General features: G+C 44.8%; 1 protein-coding gene across 3 annotated transcripts in view; it reads right to left on the bottom strand.

Moving 5' to 3' along the window:
- Positions 1-23,987, bottom strand: part of ASTN2 (astrotactin 2) — a 682,965-nt gene that overhangs the window by 98,221 nt on the left and 560,757 nt on the right. For all 3 annotated transcript variants that reach the window (XM_028714606.2, XM_077922442.1, XM_077922443.1), the window contains exons 18-19: positions 15,596-15,729; positions 13,852-14,000 (exon numbers count right to left, since the gene is read on the bottom strand). In XM_028714606.2, the coding sequence (XP_028570439.2) occupies positions 13,852-14,000; positions 15,596-15,729 (283 nt within the window). The remainder of the gene's footprint in view (positions 1-13,851; positions 14,001-15,595; positions 15,730-23,987) is intronic.

The raw sequence follows: 23,987 nt of genomic DNA, 5'->3' as shown, positions 1-23,987 counted from the left end.
AGGTACTACAGGTTACACGGAAAGGGGGAGGATGTTAGGATATTTCCGTTCCACCTTAAGAGAGAGCAGGCTTTGAGAGTCACAGAGTCTGCGCATGTCCTAGTCACAGGATGTTTATGTTTTCTGTTTCCTTTCGATTTCAGTCGGTCGGAGTCACTGACACAGAACGGTCATGTTTTCTCTTTGTTCTGTTCAACGCTAAATAAAGTCTGTAAATTATGCTCTTTCTGCGGTGCAAGCTTTCTGGCTGTGTTTTCTGCTGATAAAGAACAGTGTGCACAAGCCTAGAATGTGGCAATCTATTTCTAAGGCTTCGTGTCGCTAACTGCTGGATCTGCCTGGCTACGGGAGATCGATGGATGTCCGGCAGCCGGCTTGGGGCCATGATGGACTATATCTCCCTGGCAGTTTCCCACTCACCCCTTCTTCCCTGATTTTGCGGTTCGCTTCAGGTGCCAAAATGTATTGGGCCAGCCTTGCCTCTGCCATGCACCCGCCCTCTGTAATAATTTTTGCAAGATACTGGGCTCAATGGACACATGGTATAAGGTATATGATCCATCCAAGACAACCCCACATGGGCTTGCTTTTGAGAAGGGACAAAATATGAAGTGGATCTGTAAAACTGCTGCATTTCTAAACACTTCCTCTAGTGGCTTATAGAACAAAATGATGAATGAAAGCAGGAGTAGCTACAGGACACCAACCTTAACAGGACACCAATCTAGCACCCTGGATTGTGGATTCATCTTCTCTCATTTAGTTGCACACAGTTCCTCAACACCAAGACGTGCTGAAATTCCCCTTTGCATTAAATAAATTCCACCTAAACTAACAATCACCAAGGACAGTCCAGGTGTCACCCTTGGTTTAAGAGACAAGGGCAGCGAAGAAGGTTTTTGGGGGCCACAGGGAGTTTCCTTGCTGCTGAATGTGCAGGCATCGAAGCACCACGTGCTATACCTGTGGGTTATTTTGTACAGAAAGCTGCATCCCTTCCAGAAAAACTGCTGCCCCGGGTATGCATAAACACCCAATTAGAAAGGATGCCTCAGTCACTTGATCACTCATTCAGCTACTGCTGGGTATTAAGCCACAAAAAGAGAATTCTTAAAAGTTTCCATAATGGGAGATGGCACACTCCCATTTTGCTCTCTTGCACTTGCTGAGAAAATGTTGATTAGACCATGCTGCCTGCCTCCCCAATAATGTACTTCCTTGCCTTCCCTCAGCAACCCCTGGGAAGCTGTGACTGCTCCACACTGCTGGCACCTTGGCTGCTCTGGAAATATATGATCCGATTGAAAAAAAGGTCAGCTGGCAACCTCTGCTGCTGCCCTTTTCATTTTACTTTTGTTCTTCGTCGCTCTGGACAGTGCAGGAGCACCCTCTGTCGGCCAAGTGTCAGAGCTGACCAGATCCTGGTCTTGCTGAGCCCTACCTGATACCTTTAGCCAATTCTTTCAGCTACAAGAGGGAAGGGCCACTCTTCCAAGTAATCCTTAAACTGGACTTTCATGCTCACATAGGCTAAAAGGCTACTGGCCCACGGGAACACTGCTTTCTCTTGAACCTCAACCATGCAAACCTGTCAACATTTCATGTGTGATTACACCTTCATTCCAGCTACATCCTTGCAGCAAGTGCTTCTACCTCCACCTTTTCCAGCTGCATCCTTGCTGTGGTCTTTTCATTCTGAGGTGTCTTTACTGTCTGTCTCCTTAGCAGTTGTGTGATTTCCCAGGCCCATTTTTAGTACCCTTGGAATCCACTAATCAGGCCCTGGGAATTTGAATTCATTTAAAGTAGCTATATCAGGGGTCGGCAAACTAAGGCCTAGGGGCCGGATACGGCCCTCCAGGCTCGTAAAACTGGCCCGCGCCACAAAGCTGGAACCCAACGTGAAGACGAGACTCCCAGCGATGGCAACAGGAGGAAGAGGCCGAGCGGTGGCAGGTCTGCAAATCAAACACTGCGCCTGGTTTGATTGGCAGAGCCACTGCTGCTCGGCCTCTTCCTCCTGCCGCCGCCGCCGCCCTAGTGTTCCTGTGGGCCAGAGAGCGGAGTGGACAAACTCGCTCTGCCTACCTCCCTATAGCAGCAGTAGCAGCAGCAGCGGTGGTGGGGAGATAAGCAAAGCACCTTCTTTCTCTCAGCGGGGAGGAAGCCTGTTTCATGCCAACACTGCTAGCCCTTTGGCAAATGAGGCAGGCAGCAAACCAAGAAGGCGGCTGGGCCTGGGGTGGGGTGGGGAGTACGACTACTTGCCCCCCCTCGCAGTGTGCATAGGAATTCATAGGTAGATGATAGATAGATAGATGATAGATAGATAGATAGATGATGATAGATGATAGATAGATAGATAGATAGATAGATAGATAGATAGATAGATAGATGATAGATAGATAGATGATAGATAGATGATAGATAGATTAGATAGATAGATAGATAGATAGATAGATAGATAGATAGATGATAGATGATAGATAGATAGTCCGGCCCTCCACAAGGTCTGAGGGACAGTGGACCGCCCCCTGCGGAAAAAGTTTGCTGACCCCTGAGCTTACTACCTCTTTTCCCAACTAGGGCTGCAGCTCCCTCCTTACATCATTTATTCTGTTATCACCTAAGCAATGGTTAGGAAGCCAGAGCATTGGTGATTTTGATAAGCTTGGGACAAGCAATATACAGTGGTACCCCGGGTTAAGTACTAAATTCGTTCCAGAGGTCCGTTCTTAACCTGAAACTGTTCTTAACCTGAAGCACCACTTTAGCTAATGGGACCTCCTGCTGCTACGGCGCCGCCGCCACACAATTTCTGTTCCCATCCTGAAGCAAAGTTCTTAACCCGAAGTATTATTTCTGGGTTAATAATAAAAAAATTAGGAAAAATTTCCTGACAGTAAGAGCTGTTCGACAGTGGAATTTGCTGCCAAGGAGTGTGGTGGATTCTCCTTCTTTGGAGGCTTGACAACCATATGTCAGGAGTGCTCTGATGGTGTTTCCTGCTTGGCAGGGGGTTGGACTCGATGGCCCTTGTGGTCTATTCCAACTCTATGATTCTATGATTCTATTCTATGCTTAGCACAGTCTGTAACCTGAAGCGTATGTAACCTGAAGCGTATGTAACCCGAGGTACCACTGTATTTATTGAGGCTCAGAAATACACAAAAGGGAGAGAGGCAAGTGAAGTCTGAACAGGGAAACTTTTTTGGGGGGGGGAGGGGAAAGTTTAAGCTTAGCAGCTTAAGGATCAAGACTTTGGATGTGATCTGGATTCTGAAAATTGTGGAGCCTCAAAGGTTGGACTGGAGGACCTCAGGTCTGGGGGAGGGGGGACAAATGTGGTCCTCCAGACTGTTGTATTTGGTCATTGAGTCTCTCCACAAGCCACATTCCCTATCCCCACTAGTTGCCAGGCCTGCAGCATTCCATCCCTGACTATTTTAGCATGGCTGGAATGTGTTCTTGAACTCTGAGAATGCCTCTTGTTTGCCTGGATGGAGGATAGAGTGGGTTGCACAATTGTGTGCAGAAACAAACATAAGTAGAGCAAGGTAAGTGTCATATTCATTGTTCCATGCACTTTTGCCTCTGGCTCCGTCCACCACTAGAATGTGACACACAGAGACACTATTGTACTCAGGTCTTTCTTGCAGGCTTCTCACAGGCATCTGGTTGGCCATTGTGAGAACAGGATGCTGGGCAAGATGGACCACTGTCCTGATCCAGCAGGCTGTTCTTAGGTTCTTATGAAATAAAAAAGGATTTAACTGGCTTACAACCTTTGTCTCAGTCACAGTTTGGGACAAGTGTAGTAATCATCAATCACCTGTCCCCAATTTGGACACAAGGAATACTAATTAAAATGAAGTTCATTAGCATTCTTACTGGAACAAGTCACTTTTATCCAAAGACCCGCGATCAAAGATAAAACATTCGTTTTATTTTGGAAAAGTTTCATCATGTATCAGAAGTGTGCTGAGTCTTAGAAAGAAAGCAGGAAATTGTGCTGTGTAGAACGATGTGTTCAAACCAAAAAAAGGAAAACAAACAAACAAACAAACAAACAAAATCACTCACAGCCCAAGGGAGAAACAACAAAAACAAGAACTACAGAATAAATTAATCCTAATAAATGTAGGATTCCCATTATGCACGTATACGCAATGGCAGAGGCAAATTATGGGTGATTGATGAAGTTGCCACTTTAAAGGCTCCTTGATAAAGTGGATCATTTGTAAAACAAGCAGCAGAAAGTGGCAGGGAGGGGAGAGAAGGGAAAGAATCTTGCCACCTCTGTTAAGGAACACAAATAATGCTCTGCCAAAATTAAAGCAGGTGATTGTTAGGCTTTTTCTGCTGATGACAGCAAAAGGGAAGAAAGCTACTCAAAGTACCTATCCGGGGCTTGAAAGCTTGTGTGTCAAAGGAGGGTGTGTGTGTGTGTGTGTGTGTGTGTGTGTGTGTGTGTGTTCAGGGCCGTCTTTAGTAGATGTGGTGCTGGGGTGCAAATATCTGCCCAGTACCCCCAAATTACCATGGATAGTGTTGGGGTGGCCGTAGCTGCGCACTGCCAGCCATCCGGGGGGGGGGGGCACTGCAGGAGAGCAATCCCTGCAGAGGCTTGGGAGTGAAGTTGCACCCCTCCCAAGCCTCTGCGGGAGGAGAGCGCAGCTTCCCTCCTAAGCCTCCTTGGGAGGGGAGCAACCCCACAGAGGCTTGGGAGGGAAGCTGCACACCCGCCAGCCTTATGGTTGGCAGGGCGCAGGGATAGGGGAGGCCACTGGCAAAGCTGCACAGCTCCCCCACTTGCTGAGGCGCCCCTGAGAGGCCAGTGCCCTGGCGCGATGCACCACTAAGCCCTATGGGAAAGACGGCTCTGTGCATTTTCAAACTGTAGTGTTAGGCTTCCACAGCCCTCTGACTTAGGGCTCATCCACAATTCCATTTGTCCCACGATTTCGAAGCACAGATCCAAGAGGTTTTTCTTTTGACCTGCAGCTTCTCCCAGGAAAACCCACTGTTTACTGTTCAATCAGAACGGACATCAATCCACAGAAAACCAAATTGATGTTTGTTGTGATTCAGTAGTAAACAGTGGGTTTTCCCAGGAGAAGTAGCAGGAGACCCGCCCGCCCCCCCAAAATGGGGGGAAATATTCCAACCTCTCAGACCTGTGCTTTGAAATCACAGGACAAACAGAGGTAAGTATGAGCCCTTATTCTGGATGCATCTGGCTAAAACAACTGGACAGAAGCAGAAAGGCGTGCCTGGGGTTGTTCAGCAGGATCCATTGTTGGTCTCTAGAAGCTTGGCTCGCCAATGTGCCTGTAGAGGATGAATCCCAGGAAAAGCAAATTCCACTTGAGCACAAGAGATTCTGGGCACTTCAAGGGTATCTCCTTATTACTTATATCTATCCACACTACAAGTGGGGATGAAATTCAATTCAGATTGAATTAAAAGGTGAATATGCCTCATATGTATGTTCTGAAACAATGCACAGACTGAAACAGGTTCCACACCCCTAAAGCTTCCTCTACACCTGTCCTTGCAAGCTGTTTCTTGTACATGGCCACATTTGACTGTCACATTAAAGGACAGTCCACATGTTATTGGAACCCCAACTCTCATCAGTTCCCGTCTGCATGGTCAAAGTCCAGGTATGGTGGGTAATTCAGTTCACATTTAACAGCAATTCTAGCTAATTCACATATTCTGAAACAGCATGCAAACCAAAACTTAGCCATCCTTCAAAATTTACGGTTTTCGCAATGTTGTAATGTAGTGCTCCAGCCAAGTAATGTGCAAAAACATGCACATAGTTAGGTAAAGTCAGCATAAAGATGCATATACAGTGGTACTTTGTGTTACATATGCTTCAGGTTACATACGCTTCAGGTTACAGACTCTGCTAACCCAGAAATAGTACCTCGGGTTAAGAACTTTGCTTCAGGATGAGAACAGAAATTGTGCTCTTGCGGCGCGGCGGCAGCGGGAGGCCCCATTAGCTAAAGTGGTGCTTCAGCTTAAGAACAGTTTCAGGTTAAGAACAGACCTCCGGAACGAATTAAGTACTTAACCTGAGGTACCACTGTATTCATTTTGGGGAGGACACTCCAAAATACAGACATTCCAAAAAAATGACTAAAAACATTCAAAAATATAAATATTAGGGGAAATAATACTTTGCAAAAATAGGTACATTAGAAGATTTTTTCCCTAAAGTGTTACAATGGCTGTGATGGCGGATGAAGGCTGAAGCAGATAAGAATCTACCGGTCATTGTGACTACTCATGCCATCGGAACAGAGCCTTACTGTGAATACTGTGCATTGGAATCCTTGAAATATTCCATTAACGGTGTCTCTGAAAAATCTTATATATCACTTGGGAAGACAGGCGAACTAATGTCAGTGTACTGGAAGAAGCAAAGATCACCAGTGTCAAAGCAATGATTCTTCAACATCAACTTCGTTGGACTGGTCATGTTGTGCAGATGCCTGATTATTGTCTTCCAAAGCAACTAATCTATTCTGAACTTAAAAAATGGAAAGCGTAATGCTGGTGGTCAACAAAAGAGGTTTAAAGACTCTCTCAAGGCAAATATATATAAAAAAGTAATATAAATACCGACAACTGGGAAACACTGGACTGCGAGCGTTCCAATCGGAGAACAGCCTTTACCAAAGGTGTCATGGGCTTTGAAGACGCTTGAACTCAGGACAAAAGAAACATGCTAAGAGGAAGGCACACTTGGCAAACCCTCACCATGATCAACTCCCACCCGGAAACCTATGTCCCTACTGTAGAAGGACGTGTGGATCCAGAATTGGCATCCACAGTCACTCATGGACTCAGTGTTAAGACTGTGTTCATGGAAGACCATCTTACTCGGTTACAAGTGATCGCGAAAGAAGGAGGAGGAGGATTAGGAGGAGGAGGAGGAGAAGGAGGAGGAGGAGAAGGAGGAGGAGGAGGAGGAGGAGGAGGAGGAGGAGGAGGAGGAGAAGAAGAAGAAGAAGAAGAAGAAGAAGAAGAAGAAGAAGAAGAAGAAGAAACCAAAAAAACTTCGGAAACTTCCAAACTAACCTAATATTTATTTGCAACTGGCATAAATTCATGTTACTAATGGACAGAGCAATAAATGAATGGAAAATGTTCTGCCCTCCACCACTGGAGATAGCCCAAGCACCATGTGATGCAGGACTAGCCAACATGGTGCCCCTCCATATGTTGTGGGACTATGACTCCCATCAGCTCCAGTCAACACTGTTAGTAACCAAGGAGTTGTCAGAGTTGTAGTCCAACAATATCTGGAGAGTACTATGTTTGTTCCCCCTGATGAAATATATCAGATAACTTATTTTGTTCTTCTCATTCTAGCACCATTTATTTTCTTGAGATATATAACAGCACACATGTGTACACACGTGCCACTCAATGGGATATGGCCAGTGTTAGTCCCACTCTGAGTAGACCCACTGATATTAATGGACCTAAATAGTCATGCCCATTACTTTCAATATGTCTGCTAACATATTGTATGGCTAACACTGGCCACAACCTCTCTGGCACCCACACATCAAATGTGCCAGGCTCTCCTCTCAAGGCTCATATCACCAGAACAGACTTTCCAGAACAACCCTAGCACAAAGCAGCACACACACACACACACACACCACCCACTGCAAGGCCCCTACCTAAAATAACCTCCTGAGTGATGGGGAACCAGCAGCAATGCCCAGAACCTGCTGCAGCCAAAAAAAGAATTTACTGGTCAGATGAACTAGAACCGCCTTGTGGAAAACATGATTCAATGGATTATTTAGGCATATAGTTTCAACCTTGGCCAAAATACTCCTCCCTCCCTGCTGCCTCTCTTGTTCCCTCCCCCAACTCTTTCCAGGACACAACTATCCAAGAGATTGGGAAGGTGCACTGGAAACAACTGGAAACAACTACACTTATCCCAGTGGGAGGCTTGTGTGATGGGGAGTGGGACACAACACTCTCAAGAAGGAATGGGGTGGTTAGAATAAACTAGCTTGGTTGGTTTAACCACTGTTAAGCTGCTGGACAGGGGTCACGCATAACGCCAAGCCATAGCTTCACAAACCATAATTTAATAAACTGTGGCTTGGTATTACGTGAATGCCAACTATTACTCCTACACATTGCTACTGCTGACACATTTTCAGAATGTGATAAAACCACAATCTTAATATCCTTTTCACGTGTACTTTTCTCCATCCTATACCTACGCATTTAGTTTCTCCTTCCCAAATGTAGAACTATGAACTTGGTTTGTCCGGTGGAAGACCTGGAAGATGAGTCTCCACTTGGTGCAACCCAGCTCAGATATTAATTTACACCTTCAGTGGGAATGATGTATAGATGTCAGGGAGAATGGGCCTAGTTCAGCATGCTAGTTTTCTACAGCCTGAACTGGTGCAGTCCCAGAACTGTTGACTGCCTTAGAGAAAACTACTCATTGTCTTAGATGCGTATGGCAGACATGGCATATCTTAATCATTACAAACCTCATCCATTTCCCCCACATTTTTTTATTAAAGTCTGTGAAATATAGCACAGGGGTACAGAATTATCGCTGTTCTCCAGCCCCTCCCCCCTCCTTTAGAGGGTCTCACCCTTCTACCAGAGGAGCACTGGTGTGACAAAAAAACATTTTTTTCCAAGCCTAATATTAATTCCAGATGCTTGTAAGCCATTCAGTTTGTACCTCACCCTGTAAAAAAAAAAAACACATTCCCTTTCTTTCAGTTGTGGAGCCTGTTTCTACTGTGACATAATGGGCTGGGTTGTTCTGTGGCCTGCAATATATTCACACACAGAGGCAGGCTTTCCATCGCAAGCAAAGAGCACCATTTGGCTGCGCAGCATATTGTTGCACTGTTGTTCAGGACACATTTCCACAACTATCACTCAATAGATTTGGATGCAAGCAGGGCTGTTTTCAGCTGCTGTGGGCAGAGTCCCGCTCCCCACAAGTGGCCATTGAAAGCATCATAAAATTATAGATTTGGAAGGGGTTCCCAAAGGTCATCTAATCACAGCTAAAGAATCATTGCCAGATGGCCACCTGACCTCTGTTTAAAAGCCTTCAGCAATGGAGAGTCCACCACCTCCTGAGGTGGAAAATTGTACCTAACATTTGGTCGGAATCTCCTTTCTTGTAGTTTGAATCAATTGGGTTGGGTCCTACTCTCCAGAGCAAGAGAAAACAAGCTTGCTCCATCTTCCAGGGGACAGCCCTTGAGATATTTGAAAACGGCTATCATATCACCTCTCAGGCTTCTCTTCTCCGGACTAAACATACCCACCTCCCTCAAGCACTTCTCATAAGGCTTGGTTTCCAGACCCCTTATCATCCTGGTGGTCTCTTCTGCACATGTTCATTTGTCAATATCCTCCTTAAACTGCGGTGCCTAGAACTGGAAACAGTACTCCAAGTGGGGTCTGACCAAGGCAGGATATAGCGGTACTGTTACTTCCAGTCATGAGCTGTCAGAACACAGAGGAAGGGGAAGGGAATCCTGGCGAGCAGTGTAGCCACAATTGGTAGACACTAGGACAAGCTGAAGATGAAGAAGGGGAGGTCGGGGTCTTAGGAGGGACATCAGATGATGTTGCAGGGGCAACCGACAGTTCAGGGTGAGCCAGGGGAAGGGTACATATTATCAGAACCAGAGGAAACGCATCACCAGAACTCTAAGGCATTGGGAACAGCAGGAAATGCACTCCAGGATACTGACAGGCAAGGGGACACAGCCCAGCTCACTAGTTGACCAGGTGGAGATCATGGGGCGCATTAGGTCTGGGAGGAGGATTGTGGTCTCTCAGCTGGTCAGGGCAGGTAAGAATCACTTGCTTAATGAAGTGGAGAGGCAAAGCTGCTCAGCTGGATCAAACTCCGGTGCATCAATCAAAATGGGGAAGGATAAAAGGGAAGAAAGGCAGAGACTCTGGGTCTGCTCAACTTTCTCCACTGATGAACTATAGCTTGGCTGCTTTGGGAACTCCACTGGACTGTGACTTCAGGACTGGCCCTAGCTGATGAGGCATGAACCCGACCTTGTGGATTGACTTCAGACCTTGCTTGTTGTATTGGACCTGGACCAGTATTTGACCATGTGGACTCTTTGACTACTCTTGAGTGTTGAGACTGTGTGCACTATCAGGATTTACCTCTGGGTACCCTTAATCTAGACCAGTGGTTTTCAACCAGTGTGCCGTGGTGTGCCTTGAAGTATGGTCAGGGGTGTCACGGGCAACACTGGCTTCTGTCCCTCTATCCTTCCCTCCTGCCTCTGATGCCCTTTCACGTCTCTGCTTCCAAAAGGCTTGCATGGCTGTTTGTTGCAGCAGCCCTGGCTACAAGCTCTGCAGGTGAATGGTGCCTCTGGGGCTGGCCAGGGGGTGCTGGTTGCCAGGAGCTGAGGTAGCCTTGTAGTAAGCAAGCAAACAAGCAGGCAGGCAAGAGAACCCAGCCAGCCAGCCAGTCCACCAGACCTTGCTGTTGGGAATGGATAGAGAAATTGGAGGCTTGGCAGCCCGGTGCTGCGCTGGCCTTTCTTGTGCTTGCTGCATACACGGTCTGCCTGGGAGCTGAATGCCCGGTTCTGAAGGGAAGCCTTTCCACCATGCATGCCTGGCAGTGCCTGCTGCTGCCACTGCCGCCTCCCAAGGTAAGTGCTGGCCTCACGTTAAATTTTGGGCAGTGTCTGTTGGGCCACTAAGGCTGGGAACATCCTCTCCCCAGGCCCTTGTGGGGCAGTGTGAGGAGGCACCTCTCTGGGGCATGGAGGGGGGCAGCTCAGAGACCAGGGACAGCAGCAGCAGCTGCCTAGAGGACTCCCAAGCAGAGGGGAGAGGAGAGGAGGTTGAGGAAATACTCCACAAGGGAGGGTGTTCGAAAAAGGGTGAGAGGCTGCCAGTTCTGGTGGCAGAGGGTGACATAACTGGGCTCCTGAGCCCCACAGGGGTGCCACAGAAAGAGCCATGGACTCAAAAAGGTTGAAAACCTCTGATCTAATTCTATTGATGCAGCCTACAATTGCATTAGCTTTTCTTTGCTCCTGCATCATAAGGCTGACTCATGTTAAGTTCATCATTCTACTGGTGCTCCCCTGAGAATGAGGGATGATGAGAATATACATTGGACTCCATCTGGAGAGCACCAGGTTCCCCATTTCTGGTCTATATCTTTAATTTGTATATTGACTTTCCCCTCCAGCCCTTATGCCTATGGAGTTCTCTCCTCCAGCTCCACAGGGTGACCACACATATATCATCCCAAATTAGCTTTCCACACTCTGCTGCCCTCAAAATGTTGTTGGATTACATGAGAATGAAAGAACAGCCTGCTGGATCTAGCCACTGGCCCATCCACTACAATATCCTCTTCTCCCAGTGGCCAGCCAGGTGGCTATGGGAAGCATGTAAGCAGGACCTGAGTGCAACAGTGCTCTCCTCTCCTGCGGATTCTGGTATTAAAAAGCATACTGCTTCCAACAGGAGAGGCAGAACACAGTCATCAGGGTTAGTAGCCTATGACTCTCATCAGCCCTAGCCAGCACAGCCAGTAGCTCAATAACATCTGGAGAGCACCAGGTTGGGAAAGGTTGTCCCTAATGGTTCAATACTAGCTCCTCACCTAGTCTTGGAAACTTTGATGATGGAGGGGAGGGGAGTTTTTCTGCATATAAGTTTCAGGGGGAATTGCCATATATAGCATGTCCTGGAAGCCCTGGCCCCATTCCCATCTGAGAAGAAGATCTAGCTGAAAATTAAACCTGTTTGACAGTGGTAAGAGGAATGTTTGAATGTTATATGATTCTGGAAACAATCCTAAGTGTTCAAGGGTTCACAAGGTTCTGTGACAGTGAGACCGACATCTTGGGCTGTGGTACCCTCTAGGTTCCTTTGGTAGAACCTGTCAAACTACACATAAAGGTTGTAGACCCCACCACCACCACAAACAAACAAAGAAACAAAGAAACCCATCCTCAATCTGTCCACTAGCACCTCATAAATATCCCCTCCAGAGCTAGGTCTGTTCTCTAAACATGCCAGAGACTGGCTTTGTGGCACGTACAGTACTGAATTTCCCCTGGAGATGGGAGAGGGGATGGGTCTAAGCTGCAAAAGCTACATGAGCCCAAAGATGCCAAAGTATTTGCAAACAGCAGAACTGCCATATTGGGTTAGATAATGACCCATCCAGCCCTTCATCTCTGAATGGATGTATCAGAAGGAAAAATCCTGGACAGGGGGAAGTAAGGACAATTAAGGAATGATTAATCACTTACAATTCATTCTTATCTTCAAACAACCCCCAAAGATCCAAGGACACACCATGCAGGACTTTGTGTTCTTTGCCATCTTAGGTAACATGCATGCTTAGCTGATGAGCAGAACGGAGTATTTTGGAACTTGATGAAAAGCTGTGACCAATCTATTCAAGGCACTGTGTCGGAGCGAGCTGGGATTACATGAAGTGCTCTGCTCATGTTCAGAGGCATTTTGATTTACATGGCTCTTTAGAGAAGGCCCAGAAACCTAACCATGCTAGTAACCGGCAAAAAGAGAGAATTTCTTAAAATCTACTGGAGTTCTAGCACTCTATTTTGGAAGTGCTTTGCTTTTGACGAATGTGGGGTGTGGGGGATGCGTGTCTCAGGAAATGGATACTGTGACATGAATGAGAGACTGCCTGGAAAAACCTTGGGTGCCCTTCTATGCTCACTGGGTAAAGCAATGGCATTCAGTTTTGGTACTGTTCTTACGTATACTTTGGCCGAGATAGAATGGATGGATAGACAGATTGTTTCCACCTGGTTATCTCAGATGGAGAGGTGAGATAGTAGGAGATCATGCACCAGCCTATGCATAGGGTCTCTGTCAGTTCAGTTGCAGTTTATTAGCCCTAATCAATGACTGCACCCATTCACTGGTTTATGACATTCATAGTCTCTCCAAATTCAGATGGTACAGAAAAACAAGAACTGCATGCCCCTTGTTCCTCTCCTGAATAAGGTAATCTATCAGGCCAACCAGGGTTAATTCACTTTCATGAACTGTCACTGGTCTCTCCATCAAGTTGGCCAAGAAAGGTGTGATAGTTACTGATCAGTAGTTGGCATAAACCTCAGGGTCCAGTGTAATTTCCCACGCCCAAGAGTGGTCACCTGTATTTGCTTCTTTCCCTCTTGTAGCTCCATACATTTTTCCTTTCCTATCAGGTCTCTCAAGCTATATACACACTACACAATTAAAGCATACCCTCCCTCCCCAAGAATGCTCAGAAGGTTAATAAACACATGATTAGGAAATGGTGAACCATCTTGAGTGTTTGGGAAGAAAATCAGCATGTAAATGATGATACAGTATTTTGTTAGCTGATGTCTCACTGATGTCTGATGTATTGCACTGTGATACTTATTTGAGAGGCTAAAGACCGAGGGGCACTTCCCTGCGAAGGGTCTAAAATATGAGCTGATATCCAAATCCAAGTGAAATAGATGAGTTTTGTGATTCTGGGAGATAACTTTGCAACATGAAACCATTCTTCTGTAAGTATATCCCGTCTTTTTTTTCTTTTCTTTTTTAATGCAGAATAGCTAGTACAACAATTGAAATTTTGTCACCTTTTGGGGGAAAACACATTTAAAAAACCCCTTCCAACAAGGTTCTTGTCCTTGTTATTGAAAACAAACCAACCAAGTCCCAGAACTTGCACTATGGCGAGAGACAAGGGTTTCTTTCTTGTCCATCCATCTGTCCATCCGCCCCCGCCCCCCCAGCCACCCTTCTCTCTCTGTTCACCTGTGTAGAGATCAGTGTCTGTGTACTCATCAACCTTCTTGTGGTGGAGGATGTAGTCCGAGACTTTCGTTCCGATGGCTGGCTGGACATCCAGCCACTCCAAGGAGACAACAGTGCTAGAAGGTTCCACACTGGGGGAAAGCCGCAACCTGGGATAAACAGAAAAAGACAGGCAGGTTGGAAACCAGTTTCTTTCCTTTGGTACAGCTGCAAACAAAAAACCATTTATCTACGCAAATGCGTTTTTTGCAAGCAGCTTATCCTAATACAATGCATTTGTGTGTGCCATTTTCACTAAATATATGCATTATTATACACATTTTACCTTCACAATGTTCATTTTTGTGCAGAAGTGCATCGCAAAATTTGGAGAAGTGCAAATTTCAAAGGTTAGTTGCATTTTTGTTTACATATGGTTATGGGCAGTCTCAAGTAGGGAAGTTTGCATTAAAATATGAATCAAACTAAGTTGTTCCCCCCCCCGCCCCAGTATTTTTTAGGATCTATGTGCACAAATCAACGCAATAGGAGATTATCTGTGCAGGTCATCTGCTTGCAGATACATAGGAAGCTGCCTTATATTGTACTGAATATGACCAGTGCCTGTCCTGTGCCACATAGGCCTAGCCTATGGTTTCCCTGAACCACCTAGGACCAGACCAGAAAAAGACCTTTCTCTCCCACAGAAGGGCCAGCAAAACCACAGAGACTCAGCATTCCCCAAGTCCCTAGTTCCCTCCAGACAGAACTGTAATGCCCTCCTGCTGTCCAAAATGAACCACCTGTGCTCCTGTTAGCATGAAGCATTCTTATACAACAAAGATAGCACTGTCTCCTGGAACTGATGGAACACTGTTTTGACCTTAGGGAAGAATAATTGAACTTGATTTTATTAAGTGCTTTATCTTCCTATATGCTTAATCATATGTACAGGGTGAATTTTCAAGGGACCGTGTCTGCTTTCATGTATAATAATGCATTTTTCATTAGTATTCAGAATCAAGTTTTACCTTCTTACCATCTTTATAAAACCATTGTACTCTCTCTCTCTTTTCAAATATGTGGCAAGAGAAGTCTATATTGGGGAAAACCACACTTCCTCTGTCTACCAGGTTTTGTCTGTATGAGAGGTCCATATGAGCCAGATCACTGGTCCATCTAGCCTAGTATTGCCTAGACTGATTGGCAGCAACTCTCTGGGGTTTCAGACAGAAGGGTTAATTATACTGATGTAATCACTTACAGTTTCTGGAGTTCAAAGGCTTTATTCATGCAGGAACCATTTGCACAATGAATAGAAATGAAAGAGCCAAATAGCAGACATATTGTCTCAACAAGTTGGGAGAAAATAATAAACAGAAAGGCTCAGCTTTTAGGGGTGGAGCTAACAAAAAGGCTACAAGTAATTGTTGGCTAGATTACTATAAAAAATAGTGCTTCTGGTAGTTTAAAGTGACACATGCATTAACTACAAGAGAAGGGAATCAATTTGCTTTTCTCCAGTATCCTCCAGCCCTACCTGAAAATGTCAGGAATCAAACTCAGGGCTTTCTCCATGCTATGACACAGACTTACGCCACATTTTGCTTACATCATCCTAATAATTTGGATCAACCTACTTGTTTATGAACATGGGTGTTCCAGTAGCTCCTTGGAAATCATGTTTTAAAAATTCACACACAAAGGGTGGGGGGGGATCTTTGACTGTGTAGAAGAAGAAGTCTGTCTGTAAAGAGATACTTACACAGGCTGTAGGAGAGGGCTGCAGCTGGGGAGTCCATTTTCATCAAAAGCATTTAGATCACACCGACACCAGTCCTCAATTACATCCCCTTTCCCTGAGCACCAGTATGAACTCATGAGGGCCCCCTTGAAGGCCTAGGAAAGAATAATGAACAAATGGACTGTCAAGAATTGCAGAACTGATAAAGGCATTTACCATAGCACTACTAATTGTCAGAAAAAGGGGCCAGTGTTAATATATAAATGAGGTGGCAGTTGCTAACTAGACTAGACTATTTCAGACTGCTGATGGGAGATCACATTTATGAAATTGATCTCTGGCACGAAACACAAGCAAACACAGTTCACTTCAATGAGAAAACCTCTATCTGCTCTCTGACCTAACACTCTGAACAGTCCTTATTGTATGTCAACTTTCAACAATAATCTTTTTAAATAAGCAACCTGTGTCTGGGTTGTACAGTTTCAGACTAAGATAGGGGGTCACACCATGTCAGTCTTTGCCAACCTGGTGCCTTCTACATGCTTTGCACTACAACTCCCATAAGCGCTAGCCAGCTGTGATCCAAAACATCTGGAGAGCATCAGGTTGGTGAAGGCTGCATGGTGGAATATTCTTCCATATCTATCAACCAACCAACCAAATGAACAAACCTTGTGTGTAGAAAGCTGTCTTGTCAGGGAGAAGGGTTCTATCTCAGCTTTATAGTGTGTAAGAGGATAGCGTGTGAGAGAATATTGTAATTCCCTGCACATAGAAAATAAGTGTACCAGGCAAAAGGCTGGGCTCAAGACTTTCTCCCTGAAAAGTTAATATTCTAGGTTCAGGGTTTTCTTTTTTGTATGGCACAATATTCAAGTCCCACCTGCGTGATACAGCTCTAGAGAAAGACTTCCCATCTTAGTCAGAACTAAAGGAATATGTTAGCCGCTTTGAGACTCCTTAAAGGGAGTGAAAGGCGGGATATCAAATCCAAAATCCAATCCAGAACTAAACTTGTTGTCTCAATACGTTTTGAGAAACTGCAGCATTGCCAAGCCAGGGCACTTCCTAGCAACTTCCATTGAACTTGGTAGGATTCTATTCCAAATAAACATAGTGAGGATTCACTATGGATTCACAGCAATAAGAATCCTGTGGCCTTCTGCTGTTATTGGACTAATACTTCCATCGGTGTGAATGAACATTGGCCATGCTGGCTGGGATTGATGGGGGCTGAAGTCCAGCATCATCTGGAGGGCTACACGTTCCCATCTCTGCTGTAAACCTTTAAAATCCACATCTAAAGACACTGGAGGATGGTGGGAGTGGTAGGACAGAATGCAGAGAGGCCAACAGTAGGGGGAGCCAGAGCCACTGACAGGCAGAGCCAACACATTCCCCCATTTTGTCCTCTTCCTCTTCCCTACTGAGGCAACACTGAGATTAAGGAAGATGACAGGTGGTGGTGTCATGCCCAAAAGTGGTTGTAAGGAAGAAGGTAGGCAGGGTGGGGGCTGGCTGAGGGTAGAATGAGGTTGGTGGAGCAGTGCCCCATTTGCCCTGATGGATTGGCTTCCACTGTATCAAGAGAGGATCCAAAGAGCTCTACTGCAGACAATAGCAAAAATGTTTTATTCAAGCCAGCTATAAAAGGAAGGGGTATAAACAGAGCCCAGTGCAACACTCCCCACTGCTTGAGCTTCGTCAATTTCCCCAGATACACAGCTGCCTTTAACAAGGCATCCTGAGTCACACACATCTGCTGTTTCTGCCTTCCAGACACTTAGGAAATGTTCCCATTTGATCAAAAAGGAAGAAAAGAGAAGTAACAGAAGCTAAAGAGATAATCTGATTTCATTTGTTAGGTTTAGATCATAACTGAAAGTTCAGAAGTGGGCTGGATCTGTGGACATTTTAGTAATCAAATAGTAATCAGTATTAAACAGACTGCTGCTGAAGTAAGTTGGCACATGGACAGAAAAGTGACTAGGGAAATCAGAAAACAAACCCAAATTAATACGTAATCTCTCTCCCACAACCAAAATAAGGTTTTACTTAGAAACCCTATATTTAGCAAATTTCCAGAATGGGTGTGAGAGAGCTGGATGGCTTTCAAAGAGGATTAGACAAATTCACGGAGGATAAGGCTACCAATGATTACCAGCCACAATGGCTATGTTCTGCCACTGCTGGAAAGAGTATGCTTTTCAAAACTAGTTGCCAAGTGGAGAGAGGGCTGTTGCACTCAGGTTCTGCTTATGGGCTTCTCGTAGGAATCCAGATAGCCACTGTGAGAACAGAGTTCTTGCCTAGATGGGCCTTTTGCATAATTCAGCAGGGCTTTTCTTCTTTTCTTAGTATGGAGTAGCATGGAACTAAGTGATATGGGCCCAAATGTTCACTAAAACAGATACCATCTTTCAGCTTGATTTACTTCCTAGGGTTGTGTTGGTGTTGCTGCTGCTGCTGCTGTTTATGTATACCCCAAAGTTCCGTGGAGGGAGGGATATATAATGGTGTGTGTGAGAGAGAGAGAGACAGAGAAAGAGAGGGAGGGAGAATCTAGCATCCAGCCAACCAACCATGCTAATAGATGTGCATTTGTGTTCCTTTGTTTTCCTTTCCCCACATTTATGATAGCAAAACAGAACAGCTTCCTATATAGGAATGGCAAGTGAAATCTAAAATATCTGGATAACCAGGAGTTAGCAATATTTTGTACTGCTGCACATTCAACCTAGCTACAATTTGCATGGGAGAACAGAAAGACCCTGAAATCATGGAACACACAGAGTGTAGAGTGTGCTGCAAAATGCAAGTACCACAGTCCAATGGAGCAGGCTTACCAATGTTGTGAACAGCACAGTGTACTTTTGTTTTTAATGACAAGTGCATCTTACCTCTAAAAGCAAATCTAGGCAGTGAGTATCAAAGGCTATATAGCCAAAACAAAGCCACCGAGAAACAGGAGGGAATGCATACTTGGGGGAACCCCAAGTTCTGCAGAACTACAACCAAAAAAACATTATTAGACCCCCCTCCCCCCACCAGGGAACAATCATCAAGGACCCGGTCACCACAGAATGTTGAATGTCAGTGGGGAAAAGAAAGATAACAAGTAGAGAGTGGAGTGGAATGGAACTACGTTGAGAGAGGAGAGGGCCATGGCTGGCAGGCACAGAACTGGCCCAAGCTCTCTTGATAAAATGTTATGTCTGAGTGGGGGTTTGAACCCAGGCCTCCCTCCCTCCCTCTCTCCCTGATATATGGGAACAACTAGAGAAGATTATTGGAGATCCATGAACAAGCATAACGAGGAGTGGTTCAATGGGAAACAATGCTAAATGGTGTTAATCTCTCCGCCCTTCTCAGCACCACGGGTGGAATCACTTCCCTCCTACAGCTGCTTTGTTTAGTTGTTTAGTTGTGTCCGACTCTTCGTGACCCCATGGACCAGAGCACGCCAGGCTACAGCTGCTATTTCCCCCTTAAGACCAAACATTAAGGTACCATACATAGCATTCTAAAGTTCAATAGCCTAGAGATAGAGGTGGATCTGCTCAGTGAGAAACTCATGTTTCTGGGACTGCATCACCCCTCCCAATATACTCACGCCCCCGCCACATGTTTAGCACAATACAAAAATGAATAGTTTGAGAAGATGACAGGAAGGATACTAAAGGGTGGGTGGGAGGGAGACTTGGTGGTCAGGTACACCAACACTTCCTAGTGATGAAAGCCTAAACATGAGCTCAGTACTTGGACTTTTAAAAACTTTTCCTTCCTTTGAAATTTGCAATACTCATTCCTGCTCTCCTGGAGAACCCCACCTACTTTGAGGGCTCCCTGTTTTCAGCTCCCATTTATCTGCCAATTCAATTTCAAATTTATAACACATCAAAACCAAATTAAAATTAATTTAGTACATTTTTTCCAAAAACTGGTTTCCCACTATCTCAGATATATTCCAATTCATAATCTTAGAACTGGAATGGGCCCAAGAGTCATCAAGTCCAACTCCCTGCAATGCAGGAATCTCAGCTAAAGCATCCATAATGTATGGCCATCCAACCTCTGCTTAAAAACCTCCAAGGAAGGAGAGTCCATCACCTCTCATGGGAATCTGTTCCATTGCTGAACAGCTCTTACTATCAGAAAGTTTTTCTGTGTGTTTAGTCAGAATCTCCTTTCTTGCAACTTGAAGCCATTGCCTTGAGTCCTACCCTCCAGAGCAGGAGAAAGCAAGCATGCTCCCGCTTTCATGTGTAAGCCCTTAAGTTATTTGAAGATGGCTATCATATCTCTTCTCAGTCTCCTCTTTTCCAAGCTAAACATACCCAGCTCCTTCAAGCATTTCTCCTACGACCAATTTCCAGGCCCTTGATCATCTTTGTTGCCCTCCTCTGCAACACATATTCCAGCTTGTCAACATCCTTCTTAAATTGCAGTGCCCAGAATTGGACAAAGTATTCCAGGTGTGGTCTGACCAAGGCAGAATAGAGTGGGACTATTATTTCCTTCTATCTGGACACTATATTTCTGCTGATGCAGCCTAGAATAGCATTAACTTTTCTCCCCTGCCCTGCTGCATCACACTGTTGACTCATGTTAAGCTTGTGGTCCACCAAGACCCATAGATCCTTTTCACATGTACTGCTAGTAAGCCAGGTGTCCCCCACCCTATATTTGTGCATCTGATTCTTCCTGTTTAAGATGACGAGGAATCATTAATGAGTACTCTTTGGGTTCAGTCAGTCAACCAGCTACCAATTCACCTAACATTTACCACATTCAACCTGCATTGTTCTTATTTTACAGATTTATCTCTAATTAACATTCATTTATTAGCAAATTTCTTGTCCTTCAGCTGTCCCTTTACCAACTCCTGCATAGAGGAATTATATCAAATGACAACAAGTGAGGTTATAGTAATTTAAATCTTTCATTCTTCTTTTCAGCTTGCATAATTCTATTTTCTCATCCCTGGTAGTTTTCATCTGTGAAGACTCATCCTTTCATATGCAAGCCAGATTGTCTCAGTCTTTGTTATTGCCTTACAACATCTCAAGGCCATTATTTACATTCCATTGGAGATAAGGCTTTTGCATCAGGCCCATTGTGTAAGGAAGGAGATTTTACCATGTTCCGTGGAAAAATCCAGCCATAAAAAACTTGGCCCCCTCCTTTCCTTTGTTGATAAACTCAAGGCAAATTTATCTTGCCACTTATAATTCCAGGGGAGCCTTTATACTAATATATCCGCTTCTTCAGGCCTACACACTTCAATTCTCCATGACTTTTCCTTGATTACAATCATCAATTCCAGCCTTTCAAACATAAATTCAAATTCTGGCTTGAGATCTTTCACTAAGACAATACACTGCAAATTCGACTAGTCTCAAAGTCACCCAGCCCCAGTACACCTCATGCGAACTCCTCTCCTCCATTTCTCTTAATAAGTCCTGAATACGCAGTTGTTATTCATTTCATTTTCCATTTTCCAATAGCACTTTCCTCACTTGTGAGGGTGTAGTAAAACAAAGCCTTGGCAAATTCCCAGTAATACATAAAAGAATCTGCCCCACTCCCCCTAATTCCAGTTAACAGCAGAGGTTGTGAACAGACCTCCCAAACTAGGGCGTTCAGCAGGAGAGTTTAAGGGGGAGGCCCAGAACTCTGTCTCTCGGTGTGCATAGGACCAGAGACATGGAGGGCGAGGGAGCTGCTGCAGTGATCTGTAACACCTGTGCCATCTTTGTCATTCTGCCAGAGAACAAGCAAGAGTACACCTGCAGCAACTGCAAGCTAGTTGTCTTGCTGGAAGAGAAGGTGCAGCAACTTTAGGCCCAAGAAGAGAGAGGAAAATACTTGAGGTAAACCACTGGCTGCACAGGTGGTGTCATCAGGAACAATTTGGCTTCTTGGATCATGGTCTCCACTTCCTTGAGGTAGGACTTCTAGCAAGGGATGAGGCGCACATCACAGCAGTTGACAAGAATGTGTTTGCCAAGATTCTTAAGAATCTAATCAGGAGAGCTTTAAACTAGATCTTGAGGAGAAGGGAGAAAACAATGCGTACAACAAAACAGCACCTGGCACTGGGGGTAAAAGCTTCATTGATGCACATGAAACTGAGGTGGTGCTCCAGAAACCTGCTAAAGGATAAGAAACTACAGGAAGGATGCAGGTGTAGGGAAAACTTATGGTGTCAGTTGTCTCTACACAAATGCACAGAGTATGGGAAACAAACAAGATGAACTGGAGCTTTTAATACAGGATGGGAAATATGACCTGGTAGGCATTACTGAAACTTGGTGGGATTAGACTCATGACTGGAATGTAGGAATTGAGAGGCATAACCTGTTCAAAAGGTATAGACCAAACAGGAAGGGAGTAGCAACAGCATTATATATAAAGGATGTGTACACTTGTGAATAAATTCATGACCTGGAGTATGAAAAGCAGATTGAGAGTACATGGGTAAAAATTGTAGAAGAGAGAAACAACAGTGACTTTACTGTGGGTGAATGCTATAGACTGCCAAGACAGACTGAATGCTTTGATGATGCCTTACTAGAGCAGATTACTAAACATTCAAAAAGGAGAGAAATAGCAATCATGGGGGGCTTCAACTTCCCTGATATCTTTTGGGACTCAAGCTCTGCCAAGAGTGCAAAGTCTAACAAATTCCTCCATTTCCTCACTGACAATTTCATTTCCCAGAAGGTGGAAGAACCAACAAGGGGATCAACTATCTTGGACCTGGTCTTCACCAATAGGGAGGAACTGACTGATGAAGTGGAAGTACTTGGAAGCTTTGGAGGAAGTGATCATGTTCTCCTGGGTTTCAGAATACAGAAGCAAGGGATAACTGAGTGTAGTCAGATACACATTTGGACTTTAAGAACGCCAATTTTGAAAAACTGAAAGTGCCTACTGGGTGTTATCCCATGGTCAGAAATTCTCAATGAGAAGGGAGTCCAAGAACGATGCGAGTTTCTAAAAGGAGAAATATTGAAGGCTCAAATGCAGGCAATATGAAGAAGAAAGAAAAGTGGGAGGCAGGAGAGGTTAGAAATAATAAAAAAGGTTTCTTTGGCTATGTCCAAAGTAAGAGGAAGAACAAGCAAGCGACAGGTCCTCTGTGTGGAGAAGACAGAGAAATGCTATTGGTGACAGAGAGAAGGCGGAATTACTCAACACCTACTTTGCCTCTGTCTTCACCCAAAAGGAAAGTGATGCCCAGCCTGGAGATAACAGAATAAATGATGTAAGGAGGGAGCTGCAGCCCAAGATAGGAAAAGAACATCTAGCTATGTTAAACGAATTCAAATCTCTAGTGCCTGATGATCGGAATCCGAGAGTACTAAAGGAGCTTGTGAATATAATTTCAGAGCCTTTGTCTATGATCTTTGAGAATTCTTGGTGGACAGGTGAGGTCCCTACAGACTGGAGGCGGACAAATGTCATCCCCTTGTTTAAAAAGGGGGAAAAGGAAGACCCAGGTAACTACCGACTGGTGAGCTTGACATCGATAGCAGGGAAGGTCCTAGAACAGATAACTGAACAGTTGGTCGGTGAGCATTTAGAAAAGGATGCTGTGATTACTAAGACCCCAAAATAAATCATGTCAGACCAATCTGATTTCTTTTTTTGATGGAATTACAAATTTGGTGGATCAGAGAAATGCTGCAAGATAGTGTATCTTGATTTCAGTAAGGCTTATGACAAAGTCGCCTATGATATTATCGCGAGGAAGCTGGTGAAATGTGGGTTGAACGAGGTAACTGTTAGGTGGATTTGTAGCTGGTTGACTGACTGAACCTAAATAGTACTCATTAATGGTTCCTCGTCACCCTGGAAAAACGAGACAGAAGAGGTGCTGCAGGGTTCTGTCCTGAGCCTTGTCATTCAACATCTTTATAAATGACTTGGATGAAGGAATTGAGGGGATGCTCATCAAATTTGCAGATGACACCAAAGTGGGAGGAGTAGCTAATATCACAGAAGACAGAATCAGAATTCAAAATGACCTTAACAGATTGCAGAACTGGGCGCAAGCTAACAAAATGAATTTTAATAGGGACAAATGTCAGGTTCTGCACTTAGGCAGAAGAGAAAAAAAAGATGCAAAAATATAGAATGGGGGACACCTGGCTTACTAGCAGGACATGTGAAAAGGATCTAGGGGTCTTGGTAGACCACAAGCTTAACATGAGTCAACAGTGTGATGCAGCCTGGAAAAGTGGAGACTGAGAGGAGATATGATAGCCATCTTCAAATATCTTAAGGGCTGTCACATGGGGGAGGGAGCATCCTTTTTTCCTCCTGCTCTGGAGGGTAGGACTCGAGGCAATGGCTTCAAGTTGTAAGAAAGGAGATTCCAACTTAAACATTCAGAAAAACTTTA

This window comes from Podarcis muralis, chromosome Z (assembly GCF_964188315.1).
Source record: "Podarcis muralis chromosome Z, rPodMur119.hap1.1, whole genome shotgun sequence".
Lineage (NCBI taxonomy): Eukaryota > Metazoa > Chordata > Lepidosauria > Squamata > Lacertidae > Podarcis > Podarcis muralis.
Note: the sequence above shows the minus strand (reverse complement) of the source record. Positions and strands in the feature narration are given on the sequence as shown.